General features: G+C 31.6%; 1 protein-coding gene and 1 non-coding gene across 3 annotated transcripts; one reads left to right on the forward strand and one right to left on the reverse strand.

Moving 5' to 3' along the window:
* Window positions 1-1911: 1911 nt before the first annotated feature.
* Window positions 1912-18932, reverse strand: LOC144844294 (uncharacterized). Of its 2 annotated transcripts, none has more exons than XM_078701137.1 (17): window positions 18767-18932; window positions 18197-18298; window positions 17778-17924; window positions 17286-17521; window positions 16781-16804; window positions 16621-16663; window positions 15796-16056; window positions 15312-15406; window positions 14850-15076; window positions 14255-14339; window positions 13640-13800; window positions 10350-10411; window positions 9770-9791; window positions 9185-9233; window positions 7716-7799; window positions 6571-6792; window positions 1912-2848 (listed from the first exon to the last, which is right to left on the reverse strand). In XM_078701137.1, the coding sequence occupies exons 1-17, from the start codon at window positions 18789-18791 to the stop codon at window positions 2729-2731; spliced, it is 1965 nt and encodes a 654-aa protein (XP_078557263.1). In that variant the 5' UTR covers window positions 18792-18932; the 3' UTR covers window positions 1912-2728. The 2 variants fall into 2 exon arrangements, with proteins under 2 accessions (XP_078557263.1, XP_078557262.1); XM_078701136.1 differs by having other exon boundaries at window positions 15796-16059.
* On the forward strand, window positions 6915-6989 carry Trnat-agu (transfer RNA threonine (anticodon AGU)). The gene has a single exon. It is a non-coding gene; the product is annotated as a tRNA-Thr (tRNA).
* Window positions 18933-18973: the final 41 nt, after the last annotated feature.

An 18973-nucleotide genomic window follows, 5' to 3' on the forward strand; every position in this document is an offset into this window, starting at 1 on the left:
TTGTTATTATTCAATTCTGTGCAATTAATAATATTCTACCATTTTAATAGGTATACAGTCAATTCTCCCAATACTGGACATGCCTAGGCTGGCCTAACATGTCAGGTTTTCCAGAAATTCTGGTATTCCATATGTGTTTTTAGTGGTTAAAAAAAGGAAAATTTTGGGAGAATCGACTGTATATAGGTGTGTGCTATTTCATGTAAATATTATATTCCATTAATGACTATTATTATAGTTTATTTTGTCATACAATATATATATATTATATTAATAGTATATTAGGTAGTTTTGGTTTGGTATATACAGTAGTGCATGTAAACTATAACATTTCAACAATAACTACTATTTTTAAATTTTGTAATAATCAATTTTGATACTGTAGCTAATGGTGCACCATCTAACTCAAATTGACATATAGTACATAGGTGTTTCAATCAGGTATATCAACATGACCAAAAAAGAAAGTTATTCCAGAATCTAGTGTTCTGATAGTGAAAATAAGTCATTTTATGCTGTACTCTCCGAAACCGATCCGGACATGATACTATCTCCCAGAACCAATTTCAATAGTGGAGAAAATCTTTAAAAAACATGATATACATTCCATGGGTGTTTATATTTTTCACAAGAATTGTTTGATTTATCATTATATTCCGCCATCAATTTTCTAAATTATTGTTAACATGGGATCTATAAACATCTTACACATTTTGAAAAAGTCACTTTGTTTATCGTTAATGTGTTTTATTTGTACACGTTGAGTGGTAAATGAGTGCTTTGTATGCAAAAGGTGCTGTATAGAATTGTAATTGTATGTTTTTACATAAAAACACTCTGTAACCTACTAATTTGAAGCACATTAGCCAACATGGTTGATTTTTCACTGACCTCATTAAACTTTGGTATATCTTTATATTTTTAAAATCACATATTTATTTACTATATAGTAATATACAAATTATATTAACGGATTGTTCTGAAAGACTATTAAATAAATATCACCTTATAATTTCAGTATGAGACTGAGTTTTTCTCCTTTGCATTAAGCCTTGTCTACACTATCAAACTTTATGTGTCAAAAAAATGTGATGTGTCCATGGACATGATGATGTCATATCACTACCATATTTAAGCATAGCACTACCATACACCAAACTTTTTTGACAAATAAATTTTGATAGTGTAGACAAGGCTTAAATTCATGTACTGTACTTTGTATAATCCTTTCACATCCTCCCTAGTAACATTCCGGTGTTTATACACACCAGTATGTCAACAAAAGCGTTTTGTTTGGTATGAATTAAAAGGGAAACTACGGAGTTGAAAACACAAAGGTTGAACGGTTCCGAATATGCACCGAGGACAGTACTAATAGCGTCGTTGTTTAAGCCCGGGGCACACTATAGCTATCGACTGAGCCACTTTTCTCATTAAAAAAGTTGCCGCAAACTGCAATCGCGTTCTATTGGACGCATACTAGACGCCTTCAGTATGCAAGTTTCTGATTGGAAAATGACTTACCACGCTATATGGCGCACGCTGACATATACAAAATTAGAACATGCATAGTGGAATTTTTTAGTGAGCTGTTAGCCCGATTTCTTACAAATTGTTCAGCGCACACAGTGAGCAAAGTGTTATTCGCCAATTGGCTCAGCCGATAGCTATAGGGTGCGCCAGGCTTGAGGGCCAGAAGGTCACCCTTAATTAATTGTAATTAAAATAGTTGCTTTTGTATTGGAAAACTGGTATGTGAAAGAGGTTTTTCCATAGTTTCTAGTCAATGTGAATGTTACTAGCGCTCTGGATACACACCGATGTTTCTCTGTTGACTAATCATGGTGGTGAAAGGGGTACAAACACACGATTATTGAACAAAACAAAATACAAAAGAAAAAGGAATACAAGTTTCAAATATATGGTTCACATTTTATTTTGTGGAATTTAAAAACATTTATAGCTAGTAACACAGTTCAAAACATTATGTTCTGTATATTACATAAACTACTGTACCCTGCATGACATTAAGCATTCACCATTCTAGGCCTGTATGTCAAACCATTCTAGGCCTGTTGTCAAACCATTCTATAGGCATGTATGACAACTCGCCACTGCCAAAAACATTCACCATTGTGTAGGCCTGAAACCTCATACAACATTGCAAAGTTGTATTGACTCACTTCAAGAACATATCGATGATATTGAAATTTACACCACATAATTGAATAAGCATTTATGACATAACCTTGTACTTCTTGCAAGTTTTTACAATGCCATTTTTAACCGTATTTTGATTGAATTAAAAATACAAAGACCACAGTAACTGTCCAATGAAACGTGGTATAGCTATATAAATATACAGTGAAAAGGTTTTTTTTGCAAACTAATTTTTAGAGAGAGAATTATTAGTCAATTATAATACAGTCGAGGACAATTTTGCGATCATTAAACCACAAAGAACAATTTTGAATACTCAACTAAACAGTTTTATCTTCTATCTATAAAAAAGCTAGACATTTATTTTAAAAATTGTATACTCATGGAAAAAATATACTAATCAAACACTTGATTTTTCTCCAGGCACATAAAAACATTTAAAAGCAGTTTAAAATAAAAAAAAAATGTAATTTTGAATACAATATCAGTATAAAACAATTCTATGCTAAGATACTACGAACAACAAAATACAATAACTGAAGATTGTATGAATTGTATGGTACAACTTCTATCTCCTTCGATGGCCTCGGCTGCGTGGGGGCGATAGTGGGCTGCGACTACGTCTGCCGCTTCGAGAACTTTGATTGCGCCTTACATAGTCATCGGAAGTGTGTACCCTATCATAACCCTAAAAAACAAAAACAAAATACAGTACAGTATTACTATTTTATCACTTTTTGTGGAAATTAATAGTAATTAATTAAATGAATGGTGATTTGATACAAACTACACGATTTTGACATAATTACAGACATATTTAGTTTCTTTTAAAAAGAAAATTACAGTGTTATTATAGTTTAAAAGAGTTAAAGCTATGTGAAATAAGATATGTAATATAAGAGCGGCATCATTTCCTGCATGCTTGATATTACAGTATTAAATTGCAAGATTTGGGGGTTGAGGCTTGATGGCCTTGTGAACATGTTATTGCCACTTTGAGAGGCAGCCATTTTGAGAGGCAGCCATTTTGAGAGGCAGCCATTTTGAGAGGCAGCCATTTTGATAGGCTGCCATTTTGATAGGCAGCCATTTTGATAGGCAGCCATTTTGAGAGGCTGCCATTTTGAGAGGCAGCCATTTTGAGAGGCTGCCATTTTGAGAGGCTGCCATTTTGAGAGGCTGCCATTTTGATAGGCAGCCATTTTGAGAGGCAGCCATTTTGAGAGGCAGCCATTTTCAGAGGCTGCCATTTCAAACCATCTCATGAAATCCTTCTTGATACTACATAGTTACTTCTTCAATTAAAGATTTCTCTTGTATTACCGAGAACTTTAATTAAAATGTTGTGTTTACATTAGCATACATGCAATCAATGGTTTTAATGGATAAACCTATGGATTTTAAAATGTCATACAGTAGACCCCTTAATAAGGGGATACCTTCAATACTCAATAAAATTTCCCTTTAATAAGAATGTCATAGTTGATTGTTCATAGTGAAAAACTTTGTTCATTTTTCTATAAATGTCCCCTTAATAGGGGTGTCCTTGAATAGGGGTTTGCAATAGTGTTGAAACACTTTGTTGCTGGGAAAAATGTCCCTTGAATAGAGGTGATTAAGTGGATGGGTTTTTACTGTTACACATATTGCATTCATTGCGATTACTGTTATAACAAATTGAAAATCAATTACATATAAGACAGAAGCAGATAAATGGTAGGAAAGGTAAGCTCTAACACCTTGACAAATTAATTTATATCCAGAATTGCTCATTCTGCACTTATTTCGAATTTTCAATTTAATTACTTTATCTGAAACATCTTTAATATAAATTCACTGACATACTCTAAATCAATTTGACTACTCTATTTCTGGAAAGAACCATTCAATCTGCCCCATCATCAGAAATTATTATTAATTAAAAGAAATTGATTAAACAATTTAAAATCATTCTTCATCTCTTATCAGAAAACAGCTCCTTGAAAATCAATGAAACTATTAATGCTTAATTTAAAATCTCTCTATCTTGACACTTTCAAAGAATCCAATTTTAACAAATTAATTGAATGAATTGAAGAGCTTTGAAAACTTTTTTATACAGTAGCAGAGATAAAAATAATAGTAGAGTTATTACTGTATAAAGATAGTAATAGCGGAAGAAAATAAATGTAAGACAGGCAGATGTTATACCTTCTATCTATTCAAATTAATCAATGAACATTTTTTTTGGTGCTTGCATAACTTTGTTTTCTTGAGATATGCAAGGTAATAACCCTTTTTTATATAAATGTATTTATTTAAGTATAGTTTGTTTTAATAAATAACAAAAACATAGTAACAAATATATTTAAATATAAATTATTTATAAATATAGTTATAATTATAACTAAAATAATGAACATTTTAAAATTGTTAATAGTTATATCATTTTTTTCCCTTCTATTGATATATTTTATTTGATTTTTTGACTGAATGACTGAACACAAATATTAAATCAACCCACATATTTTAAAATGTTTTCTTACAGTAAAACACCTATTAAGGGGACACATTCAATCCTAACAAAGTGTCCCTTTTATAGGGGTGTCCCCTTAATAGGGGTGTCCCCTTAATAGGGGTGTCCCCTTAATAGGTTTCCAAAGGCAAGGTTTCTACAGTACATTACATTCATTGCTGTGTGCTTTCATTTTATGGTTTTTTGCTAAAGCTTAATTTATCAATGTAATGTACTATTTTCAAAGTAATTGTTCTGCATTTTGTATGTTTGTATACCTCAACAAATCAATTAGAAAAAAATGTAAGAATTTCAATATTATATTATTATGAATACCTTAACAATAAAATTAACCTATATTCCATGCCATGGGCTGGCGCGTAATTGCTTGACATTTAACGATGAATCTTTGACTTTTTAAAACAAAAATAAGCTTCGACATTTATTGAAAATATGCATTACCTATAAACCAAGAAAATGATTGTTTAATGCTAATAAAAAAGAAAATGTCCATGATTTATTTCTTTTACATGCCCAAGTAGTCAAATAATACATACTTTAATATTACTTAAAAGCAATATTTGAAATTTAATCGGATTCTTATTTATATTAAGGCAATACACTTTAAAGTGGTAATTCTGCAATTAATTCTAATAGTTGTTAGTCTAAAACCAACATTAAGATTTCTGATGACATCTTTGATGTGAACAAACAAGTGTCCCCTAAATAGGACTGTCCCTTGAATAGGAGTACAATAGGAGTTTAATACAGTACTTCAATCTTTATAATTGACAAATAATTGGCAAAGAGTAGCTTTATTGTTTAAGAACATAAAATAATATGTAATTGTGGCATATGCAAGGGAAATCGGACATAAGTCGGAAATTTTCAAATTTAAGATTTTCACAAATACTGAAACTACATAATCCAAGATTTAAAATGCTGAAAAAATATCCTGATAACATGTCTACTTCCAGAGATATCTCAGTCTAAAGTTTTGGTTGTTACAATCAGTGTTTTGAGAAAAAAGCTTTTAAAGGTAAGCAACAGGAAATGACAAATACAAAAAAATAAACAGGGTGTTTAAATTTATGCCTTAGCAAACGGGTATTCTAATTGTTTTATTTAAATGAAACTTCACACCTTCGTAAATTAACTATTGTTCTATTATTATGCAAAATTTTCATTAAAAACAAGCCACTGGAACACTTTCAATTTAAGCATTATGAAAATCATACATAATTTACACCATCTTTTTAACCAACATACCACACAAAATGTTAAAATCTATTTGTTTATTTGTCTCAAAATAGAAAAACACCAAGGTAATGTAAATAAATACTGTTTCAGCCTTTTATTGTTTTTGACTGTCTCTACAAATCTACACATCAGATATATGTCCAATTACGCCACTCATGAAATGGTTGATTCCTAACAATACAGAATGGACTGGTTCTTTTCAGGTGTAGAACTTATAACTAACTTATATTGATGGTGGCAGAAAAGAGCATTCATCTTACAATGTGTGAAATTAAAGAAACAAATTGAGTAACAACTATTAAATAGTTGTTACTCAATTTATACAAAGCAAAATGGTGTTAAATATAGTTGTAAGTTAGGTTGGTTACTGTCAAAATATACGTAGTAAAGAAAAAACATCACAGATTTTTATTTTGTGTGTTTCTATTCAAGACAACAACAAAAAATCTCATCATATAATTATAATTTTATTTTACAATAGTTTAAAGATATATTGTCCCCCAAAAACATGAAAAATGAATATTAATAAAAAAAAAAGCATTTGAATAGCATTCATAAAAAAAACACATCTTGTCAAAGTGCTTTAAACATCTTGTATTGATGATGAAAATTAGTGAAAGAAGGAAAATAAGGAACATGAATGTTTTAAAACTTACTGATCGACGATCCTTCCCACGTCTGTGTTCTCTTCGACCGTGATCTCTATCTCTGTCCCTTTCTCGTTCCCGATGTCTGTCTCGATCTCTGTCACGATCACGACGGGACATGGGTGGTGGTGGAAAATCTCGCATCTGGTCTCTCATTGTTAATGGAGGAAGTGATCTATCCATTGAATAGTGAGGTGGGGGTGGGCCCATTGGTCCTGGAGGGTAGGAATTCTAAAGAAAAAAAGATTCATTAAAAGAAAGCATTTTCAAAAACTTGAATTGAACAAAGCTAGAAATGTTGTTGAAATGTATATGGAGCTTATAGTATTGTAATTGTAGTTTTTGCGTCAGGGAGCTCGGTGGTCTAGAGGTATGAACGCCAGGCTAGTGATCTGGAGGTCGTGGGTTCGAGTCCCACCCGAGAACTACTTGCAAATTTTTTCGCAAGTATTCTCAAATGTACTTAGTATAAAGTACAAATTACGTCAGAGTAGAGCTTATAGTAGTTCACCTATTCAGTGAAACCTCTATTAAATGGACACTTATCCTTGAAATGAATGAAAATGGTGAGGTGGCCACTATTAAAGTGAGAAAATTTGTTGGATCCCAAAGGTGTCCCTTAATAAGGGTTCTACTGTAATCAAACTTTAAAGATGTATTGTCGACCCAAAAACATGAAAAATAAAGATTAATTAAATCACTTTCATAGCAAAAACAATAATATAAATAATGTTTTCATGCATAAAAAGACAAAATAAATGGTTAAATCAAAGCAAAATCGGCTAGCTGGCAGCTAAATTGACTATTGTTTTCTTTAAATTACAGTTTTTGTCAGGTAAATGTTTTTTTTTAAATCCAAATTTTGGTCAAAGTGAATAACTATTACGCAACATTCAAATTGCATATTCAACAAGAAAATGTTAACAAATTATTGTTATTATTAAAACTAAAGATTGCAGTATAATTATTTGTTATACAATGTTCACAATAAACTGTAACACAGTGTATTAATTAGCAACATAAAGTTCATTCTGTTTCTTTAACAGAAAATCAATATTTGAAACTACACTGTATGATTGTATGAATAATTGTTATTATCATTCAGTTTAAACTTTATTTCAAAACACATTACATTATGTTACTGTTGAACTTACAGGATGTGGCGGTCCATATGCAGGAATGGACATAGGAAGGGGATGCCTTGATTGGTGAAAATCACGTAAATAATCCGAGTAGCTCTAAAAAATAATAATAAAATGTCATTAAGGAGTTTGTAATAATATAGGCAGAGATAATGAGGTGTGCAACTATATACATGTTACTATAATACCCAAGGCCACAATTAATCACGTTTTTAAGATACTGATGGGATTACCTCTCGCATGTTGCGCTTTATATTGCAAACACATGGAAAAAGGATCCAAGTAAAGTCAGTCTAATTAAACATTTAGACAAAGTATGAAATAAATAAATGACTTTCAAGAATATAGATATTTATAATTTATAATGGGATTTAAAAAAAATTATAATAGCAACAACTGCTGTAACATGAAAGTAAATAATGTGAGACTTAAAAAGTTAATGATATAAATTTGAACGGCATAGGGGACAGCCTAAACCACACAACGAATTAAATTAATTTATAAAGGTATGATGAGGAAGTCTGATCAGAATGAGAACGAGCCATCCTGAGACATGAACCCAGAATTTTGAGACATCCAACCATTAGACCACTAGGGATTTCAGGTTACGGTTCAAATCCCATTGGATAGTGACTCTATATTATACAAAATTAATTAAGTTTCAGTATATCACTAGGTGGTTTACAATTTCTTCTGTGCCATTTATATTTTATTATATACAACTCAAATGTTTTACTAAATTAATTTACCCTTTCTATATCTAGAATCAAATGTTGAAGTCACGTACAAAGCATAATGTCTAAGATATACTTAGATGTGAATTTAAATCATGAAGCTTTTAATTAAATGCAAATTGTAATTGTGTATGATTGAGATGATTGTTTAATAATTATAATTCAAGGGTTGGCGACAAAACTTAATGATGGCTGGTAAAATTGAAGAGTACCTAGAGATTGGGCATTTATGAATCAAACGACCTTAACATGACCTTTAGCACTGTATGAAGAAGAGGTCAAGTCTGGGGAAAAAGATTTAGGGCAGAAAAAAGCTTTTCACCACAGAAATGTTGGGCTGAAGAGCTTTATGCTAGGCAAAAGGTCTTTAGGGCTCTAAACTGAGGGGGGGGGGGGGGAGGGGGCAGAGCTCTAAACTGGGGTGAAGAGCACTAGACTGGGGAAAGAGCTCTAGATTGGCGGAAAGATCTTTACAGCTGGATGAAGAGCTCTAGACTTGGTGGAGAGCTTTAGTTGAGAGGACATATTCAGGCAAGTCTATATCTGTCCATTATTCATCTTAACAACAAGTAGATGGCAGCATTTAAAAAAGTGAATAGCATCGTGAATTTATTTTAGGCTAGGTGGCTGTCCCACTGTACCCATCTAAAAAAACTTTATTATACTCTTCAAGATTACAATACTGCTACAGTTAGAATTCACTATAAAGAATTATTATCAGTATGATTAATATAAATCAATATTTACCCCACCACTCATCAAGTCACGTGGAGGTCCATTACTGTATGGAGGTGGTCTGAAAAACACAACAACCAAAAAACAGTTTTAATAATGAGTGAATATAAGAATATTAATATCTAGGTCATTAGAAGGGTTTAAATGACAGTTCACTGAAAGTTTAATAATCTGGAAAATCACATAAGAAAAAGGATAAAAAATGTATGATTTATTACGTTTGGTATCGACTGATATTAAGCCACTAATTTAATTATGCCCTATACATAATGGAAGATCATTATAATTAACATCCAGACACCTGCACGAATGCTATTAGGCGTAGGACACTATTGTCAAGTAGTTTTACTAAAGGCAAATATTGTGATAGAAATGTAGAACTGAGATAACACAAGAAAAATACGGTTTGTGGGTATTCCGGTCTCCTGCAACTGGCAGGTGCACGAACAGTAAAATTGCTTATTTGATAAAAGCATTTTAAAACACAGATGTGAATAACATGGCACAGGCTAACGTCAAGAGGAAATATTAAAATGAATCACACAATGGAGAATGTAATCCATTCTAAAAAAATCTGTCAAATTATTGATATTTTACCTTCTTTTCGGTCTTTCATAGTCTGAAAAAAAAAAAAAAAAAAAAACTATTACAATAAATATACTACTTAGGTAACTATGTAGTCTAAATCATAACAATATTAAATGGTTGCTACAGGTTTAAAACGCTCATTCTATTTACCGCTGTCAGAAGTGGTATCCTAATACTGCAAAGGTTTAAACAATAGAGATATTAAACCTGGAGCCACCCTTTAAGCCAAATGGTATAAATATCATTACCCATCCCTAAAGGATGACAAAATGTAGGATAGGTAGGTAGAATAGTGGTGACCTTTACTTGTCTGAAACCTATATTCTAAGTCAGTCGTTATTTTTTCAATTGTTTGAGTTTGATTTCAGTGGTAATAAAAAACAGATAGTTATATTTCTATTCCAACAATTTTCCAATGTAACCATTACAGCAGCTGATATAGTGTAAGTAAAGTCAGTACTTGGCTGCTCAATAATATACTAGCCTACTTTAATATTTATAATCATTTTTACAGCGTATTAAAATTCTTTTAAATTAAAATTTAGGGCTTTGTATTTATTGTAAAGCACATTAGAAAAGGAAGACTAACCATCTCGTCTGTCGTAGCTAGGCCTGCTTCTCTTCATGCGGTGATAATCTGGACGGGGCGGCCTATCAGGTAATAATACTCATTAGATATTGCACTTATGTAAAACATGTGCAAGAAGGATGCATTAAAAAGAGATCCTGACTTAAATACCGTGGATTATCCTCATAACACTTACTAATATCTTGAAAGGTTTTATAGAAAATTTGCCAAAAAAGGGATAGATTAAATACGAGAATCTACCAATTCACATTTCAAATTTTAATCGATTGAAATCTCATTTAGTGATTTTCATCTCATTTCAAATTAAATTATAATGTTCTTTCATTCGGCGTGTCATGGTGACGACACGTTTGTAAGGTCGTAGTACTGTGGATAATCGAGGCCGGTGTAAAAGTCACGACTTGCTCTTATTCCTGCTAAAACGGGAAAATCAGTTGTGAATATCACACAATAAGTACAATTTAGTCAATAAAACACCATCAACCAACAGTTAAAGTAGATAATGTACTTATGGTTGCTGATATGGAGTTGGTTTGTCTTTCAATTAGTGCTATTTTCCAAGATACGTTAATTAAAGTTAAATGCGTGGAGATGGTTTATTAAACTGTTGAGTGTTAGTTAATGTGATTGAAAGTACTTCGTTTACCATAATGCTATAAATAGTTGTTGCTTGTAAAAACAAATTTTGTGATTTAGTGGAATAACAGTTTGATCCTACTATTAATAATAAAAACTTATCTTTTTTACGTCTGTAAGAATAAATATTCTATTTGTTATCATGATAAAACAATATTCTGGAATTTCTTTCACAGGATCCATAGATTGTTATGAGGTACTGTAATTGAATTAAAAATTACTTATTTTATAGTTCTTCAATTTACAGTTACATTTATTCTTTCAATTGCAAAGAAATATATAAAAAGTAAATAAAAAAACAATTTTGAGAATAATTGAAAAGGCAACAGACAAGATAAATGTTAAAATAATGAAAGCATTCTAATTAAAATAAGAATATTGATTTTAGAGTTTTAACAATTTATATTTCATATCATTTTATAAGAAAACTCACATTTGGAAATACTGTAGCCATCAGATTTTCTAGTGGGAGCTAATTATTCTTCGAACAGAGATAATGGTAAATAACCGCATTACTTTCCGCTATAACATGTACTTTCTTAAGCATTTAAATGTTAATTTTATTATCTAGGTTAATTTGGTAGTCACCATTCTTCAGTAATTTATTTATTGTTAAGCTATAAATAAATTACGGCCAAGGATGTTAATTCAGTTCAATTTACTTCCAGAGTAAAATAAATATCAAGGCCAATTTTACTGTGAAATATTTTCAATTTTTGGTTGTGTTTTATAAACAAATGAAAAAATATCTTTTTATCTTTTTCTTTTTGTATTCTAATATAACAGAAGAACACTTTCAAATAGTGAAAATATGTTTTAACACTATGGCAACTCCTATTCATTGGGTCCCTAGGGTGTCCCCTTAATAGAGGTTTTAATGTATTTAATAATATTCGGTTATAATATATATTAAAATTATTATTGTAATTATTGAAAGTAAAAAGTATATGCTGTTATCGTTACATAGAATATTTGTTTTAAAATGTGTTCTATTTGTTGTGGTATGCTATGAGTGCAAGTTAATTTTGATAAAAGAATGTTTGTGTGATGCCTTCAAATGATTTTTATGATGATGATTTAATGACTTCATCTACATAAATGAATGATATTCACACCGACTTACAAGCATTCCTGTTTCGTTTTTAGAAATATAGAACATACCATTATGTCTGGATGTAGAAAGACATCATAGTTCATACAAAGTCCTGGTTACTTTTGCAACTTCTACCTCAATTGATAAATGGGATAGTCCCTTGTAAGTTGTACAACCAACTTATTTTATGTTCAATCTCAATTGAGTATTATGCATATTGTTCAACCAACATTTGTATACCACCTGTGTGGGTGCTGTGCTTGTGAAGTTGATACTTCTAGTCACACAGACACGATATTAACCACAAAGTCTCTTCATGATGATCAAATACACTTATAAAGTTCACATCCAGAAAGATCTAATGAATATGCATTACAATCATCTGAATATTCACCTACTGCTTAATGAATAAATTATAAACATGCAAATAATATAGTCCAATTGAGATACTTCTGATGTTGAATAGCTTGAGCAGTAGGATTTGAATATTCAAAAAGATAATGATGTAATTTGCATATACAACAGTTCAGCATGGAAAATAGAGGCAGATGCCAACTTTGGAGATCTCCATGGTAATACACATAAAACACATACAGTTCATGAACATATTTTCCAATAAAAAAATGTCAACGTCCTTCACTACCTCTACTATCTCTTTTATAAAACCACCGGAAAAGGGTATAGTTGATCCACGACTGGTGTGACTGTCAAACAGCGCCACCTATGCCACCTTCCCACCTTTACGATGATAGTAATATATTTGCATTTGGCAGTCCTTTTGTATTGGCTAGTTAAAAACCTGGGTTAGATAAACAACAGCAACAGGGAAATGCAGAATAGTGACAAATAATGCACTTGGTAAATTATGTAAAGTCCGGTTTTGAAATTGGGTGAAGTCCGGTTTTGTATTTGGGTGAAGTCCGGTTTTTGAAAATTGGGCGAAGTACGGTTTTCCTTTTCCGGTTAATGGAGCTATGTTGATCTCCACACGAGCTCAACTAGAGGTATTGCGCACAAGTTGGAACCGGAGGAGGCTCAAAAACACGCCTGAACAAGCATTTCGGCACGAAGGACCGTAGAAGCTCGATTTTGGCTGGGGAAGGTTTATGAAACATGATAATTAATACACAAAGTTGTCTAATGAATGCATGCAGAAATAGATACAGTCCCTTCATTCTCTCAAAGGATTGATAATTTAGAAAAAAAAAACAAAAAAAGTTTTGTTACTCTAGAAAAGGATAGCCTTTAAGTTATTAATAAAAAATAAATGTATTGCCCCTTTAAACTTGTTTTTACAATTGTATCCAAATTCTGCAGCAACTAATTTTTAATAAACATAAATACTATTTTTGTTAACCATTTCAGGGCTGATACCATATGGGATTTTAAATACGAGGAATTCGCAATATTATATTAATAAAACATTCAAAATGTTTCAGTAACCAGCTGTAATTATCCCCCGATGTCCAATACCCTGCGACAGTGTACATTCAAAATGCTACAACTGAAATATGTCAAACCACAAAAATATATTCCATGAAATCCATACAAGTAGTCTAACCTCATTGAATCACGTGAAGTTCGACCGCCACCACCACTGCCACCACGAGAACCTTCATCTCGCCGCCGTCTTCGTGCATCGCGCAAAATCTCCACAATGTCAATGTGTGGATCCATTGGAAACAAGCGGCAGAGTTCTTCACCAGCACATGGTTCAATTTCCTGTCAGAAAGCAACAATGTTATGCTTTTTTTTTGTCAAACCAAATGGTTAAAAATTATAAGAAAAAAGTTTATTTGGTTTTGATTACATGGCAGTTTAAAAAAAAACGTATTAGAATTGTTTGCAATGCAATTCTGGCGACTTGCTATTTATAAACTATTCTATGGTAAAAATCATAGCAATGCCTTTTTTATTGACCTAGCCTCACACATTGATTAAAAATAGAAGTAGCGGATTAATTAAACAAAAGTTTACTTTGGAGCAGTAGCTATTATAAACCAAATAATTAATGTTTTGAATTTGTTGAATGGGAACAATTCAAATGTTCTATTTAACTCAGCTCCACCTCGTTAAATATAAACATTCATTAGTCAACCTTTAACCCTTCATCTTCAATTAACCTTTATGTTCATGAACTTTAGTTGGTGTATTGTTATATGTAGGATAGATTTACCTGACCATCACGGCCTATCTTTACTGGCTTTGCGTCATTCCATGGGTTGTATAAATGCTGAGTTTTGGTAAATGATACTTCTTGCCTAAACAAAGATGAGAAAAATTAGTATTCTTAAAAATTTGTTCAAAATGAACATGGGGACAGGTAATAATAATTATTGCTGAAAATGTATTTCTAACACACTGTAAAGGCCCATTTACACAAGGACGATAACGATAAATAATAAATAAACAAATATGCATTGTTCATACATAAAACAAAAGAAAAGTTTTTATTCTAGAACTATTTAGGAACCATCTATGCTTTCTTTGATGAAAATGATATTTTCATGATTAGTAAGAACAATAATATCGTAACAATACAACAATGTTTTTGTTTTATTGATCATGACGTCATTTGATTGGATTTTTTAAAATATTATTTTTATTATTATTATTATTTTTATCAAAGACAGCATAAATGAGTATTCTATAATTCTAGAACGAAAACCTTTCTAAATTATTTTGTTTTATGTAAGAAAAATGCATGTTTATCTATTTATCGTCGATCGTTATCGTGCTTGTGTAAATGGGCCTTAACAGAAATGATATACCTTGTGATCCAGTCTAGTTGAAAAGTGCCTCCCAAAGCTGCGCGACTCAAGCCTGTAGGCAAAACCCAATTTACAAGTGGTCCTTCTCGCATAGGAGGTGTTCGCATACGTGCATAGCCTTGGAATTTACCACTTTCTTTCACAGAGAATACCAACACAACGTGACGACAGGACATGTAAGCATCACCAAGCTTGTTTTCATTGATGGGCGGTGTAGCCCATACACCCTAAAAAAAAAAGTTATGTAATTTCATTTATTATTTATTATAGGTTGTAGGTTATTAAAGTCCAAGAAGAATATATATTTAGAAATATTATTCTAAATCTTTTAATCATTAAACATTTCATTTACATTAAAAGTTAATGAAACATTTCATTTACATTAAAATTTAACATTTCAATTATAATTAAGAAACAGTAAAAAGAAATAAAAGACGAATCAGTAAAGAAAAAAAATATTACTTTTGCTTTAGCCAGAGCAACGTTTTCATGATTGTTACTTTTGATTAAGAAATAGCGAGCACCACGAAACAAATATTTTAACTTTGATTGCTGATCTGAAAAACAAACAAGAAAATATTAGAATTACAACAAATTTAAACTGAAAATAAACCATGCTGCAATCATAATTTTAAAATAGATTGGAAGCCAATTACTCTGGTCGATGAATGCACTGTATAATATAACATGGGATTAAGGATGTAGCCAATCAGATGTGCTGAAATGATTCTTGTGTGCACTTTTTATTTTTTGACTATCATCAGCAGCAAAAAAGCATAACAGCACTCTGCATGTAAATCGTATGGCAGATAATCGATCGAGCTAGGCCGAAAATGACATACCTGGATGCGTCTCCTTCAAGTAAATACCCTCTAATGTACTACGACTTATGCGTTATTTTTATATTAATACAAAGTTATGTACGGTAAATCCACAAGCTCCGTACCTTCTATATTCTTATTTCGTCGATCATTCTCGTAGACAATAGGCGAGATACGTTTACGTCGATGACCGTGATGTCCATCAGATTCGTCACTTTCTAAAGATTCGGTACGATCACTTGAGCTAGCTTCGCTACGAGTGTCGAAGCCATCATAATCCTGATTGTCATCATCTTCTTCTCTGGTCGATGTTTGTAAATCGTTTTCTTCATAAGCTATCTCGTCCAATTCATGTTCTTGACCATCTTCGTCATCATCATCGTCATCTTCTACAAGAAGGAAGAATATTGTTAGGAAGACATTGTACTGCCTAAGCTCTGTCTACGCTATCAAACTAGTTTGACAAAAAAAATGTGATGTGCCCAAATATGATAGTGATATGACATCATCATGTCCATATATGGGTACATCACACTTTATTGTGACATAAATGATAGGGTAGACAAGGCTTTATTTAGAATTGTATCAACAGAACAATTTAAAAAAAACAATGAATCTAAAAGGAAAGTAAAATGACTAGCAGGAAAAAAAAATTTTGTTGACATCTTTGATTGGCTGATTGTTTTGTTATGTAATTTTATGACTGATATATGTTATCCTTTGTTACAATTCTCTTCACCTGATGATGGGCTATGCCCGAAACATGTTGTGTTAATACATTTATATTGAGGCAGTTTTAACTTGTTTGATTTGGATTTTTTCTATCTAACATGCCTATGCAGCTCTTTGATTTATATATATATATATATATATTATATCATCCCTAGTATTAAAGAAGCATTCAAAGTAGATGTCAGAAATCTAGGTATTCTAAACCACATAGTACTAACCTGGTTCATGGTCATCTACTTCAATCACTTCTGGTTCTGGCTCCTGTACACAATAAAACAAACAGATGTATATTGTTTATGTTTTTGCTTTGCCACTTTTTTCAAAATATTTCTTTGCATACTACAGTATTCAATAATAATATTAAGGAATAAAATTTACCTTTTCAATGATAATCTTTTTTTTCTGCCATAGAAGATAATGCAAATATAGAAAAAAAAATCACAAATATTATCAAACTAATTATTAAAAACATAATTATTAATCTGTATTATTATTATTGACTTAATCCTTCAAGAGGAAGTAACATTATTGTTTCAGTATGTTTATTTATATGGAGACATTTAAATACATGTACAGTATACATGTACAGTATAAATGTTAGGGAACACTTTGGTCTACAGTACAGTGGTACTTGATTTCATTAAAAAAAATAATACAGGAAGTATATAAAATAATGATATATATCTTACAAGTGGCTGGATTACAATGGGAGATACAAATAAAATATGCTTAAGTAAAACAGTCACAAAAGAATTTCCTAGCTTTCTGGAAAACCCCATTCCTTTGTCAACAGGGCTATATTTATTGTTGTATTAGTCATTCATTTGAAATAAACAAAAATCCAGGAAATAGCTGAAATAATGGATTCAAAATCAAAGCAAACCTTTGTAACATCATCACTTTTGTATTTCTTGGAACTTTTCTTCTTAGGCGACTTGATTTTTTCTTTCTTTTCAGGTTGTTCAATAACTACACTCTCCTCTGCATTCTCTTGGTTAGTGGATTCAGAGTTCATTTCCTTTTTTTTCTTTGCGGGCGAACCTTCACTTTTAGTTGGGTCTGACAGTGCTTTCTTTTTAACCACCTTCTTTTTTGTGTTTGTACTTACTTTTCCATTTGCTTTGTTTAAAAATTGAGAAAGAAAAATTTAATTGTCATTCTCATTTCAATGAGATTATGAGAGAGAGGTCATCCTTAATCTGGATTTTATAATCCAGTTTAAAACTGTTTTGTAATAACCCAATATTTACTGGTTATCAGAATGTTTAAAATGATAAATAAATATGTTTATTTTTTTAATTAATTTTAGCGTAAAGTTAAAAATCTTAATTCCAATACTGTATGCAAATTAAACAAAATATGTTTAAAAACTAACCAGTATTTTTCTTCTCAGATTTCGCATCAGTTGAAGCTTTTGGCGAGTTTGTCCCAACATCTTTCGGAGGAGATGGTTTTGTAGTTTTATTGGTTTTGCTGCCAGTTTTAGATTTTGCTTTGGGTTTAATTGTTTTTTTAACTATAACTGTTTGGGAAAAACAAATGTTTTCGTGTAATGTAGCTGCACTATTATTTTATGTGTGGGATATAGTTATACCTAAAATTGCATACATATATTGTGCTGTCGTTATGGCCGCTGTAAAATTCAATTGTCGCATAAGAAATTAAAAAAATTAATAATCTGCAGATTGAATTTTTTTTAATTTCTAAGCCCTTCAAAAATGTTTGCGGCCTAAAACTATTTTGTTAAATTAAATTTCATCAATCAAACCGAACTTAATTTTAAATGTTAGGTACCTTTGTGCTCGCCTGGAGGTGCAATTGAAGTGTCAATTTCATCAGCAAAATCATCATCTACAGGAGCTAGAAAGTCTGTCATCAGATGAACCACATCCCCACCTATAAAATAAACAAAATGAAATTATTTCAGAGCCAGTGAACCAGCCAGACAGGCCCTACTAGGCCTAGTGTGCAAGCAGCATGACATTATTAACATATTGAATTTATTTAATAAATGATTGTTGTGAATCATCCACAGCATTGATTCCTTTTTTTACTATTATGTTATGTTATAATTAATTATATTTGTGCCACAAAAATACACGGACTGCTCTGCTGTGAGTAGGCCTATCAAGTTTACTATCGGCACGATACATTGGTTCCTACATACTGCTGCAGTACCATCTACGCAAGTCAACAGCAGAGAGAAAAGCACACCCATCATAGACAACGTACACAAAACTACCTAGCCTAGGTATGCTTGAATAGGACTCACAGGAGGCCTAGCTAGGCCCTAGCTAGTAGGCCTAGGCCTAGCCGCCTAGCTAGCCTACTAAACTTCAATAATTCTATAACAGTATTACTCACTTTGATCACTATCTTGATCGGACATTTTTATTTAATCAATAAAAACCTTAATTTAAGTTTAATAACATCTACTCATTTGTGCGGAAAATGTAGGAATTTCATTAAAAAACAACCACTTTCCAATTAAAAAAAGAAACACACACTAAACAACAATGGCGAATTTGCCAGATGCAGCGCCCCCAATCCCAATAAGATAAATCCTCTCTG

Source organism: Antedon bifida, chromosome 6, assembly GCF_963402885.1.
Source record: "Antedon bifida chromosome 6, ecAntBifi1.1, whole genome shotgun sequence".
NCBI lineage: Eukaryota > Metazoa > Echinodermata > Crinoidea > Comatulida > Antedonidae > Antedon > Antedon bifida.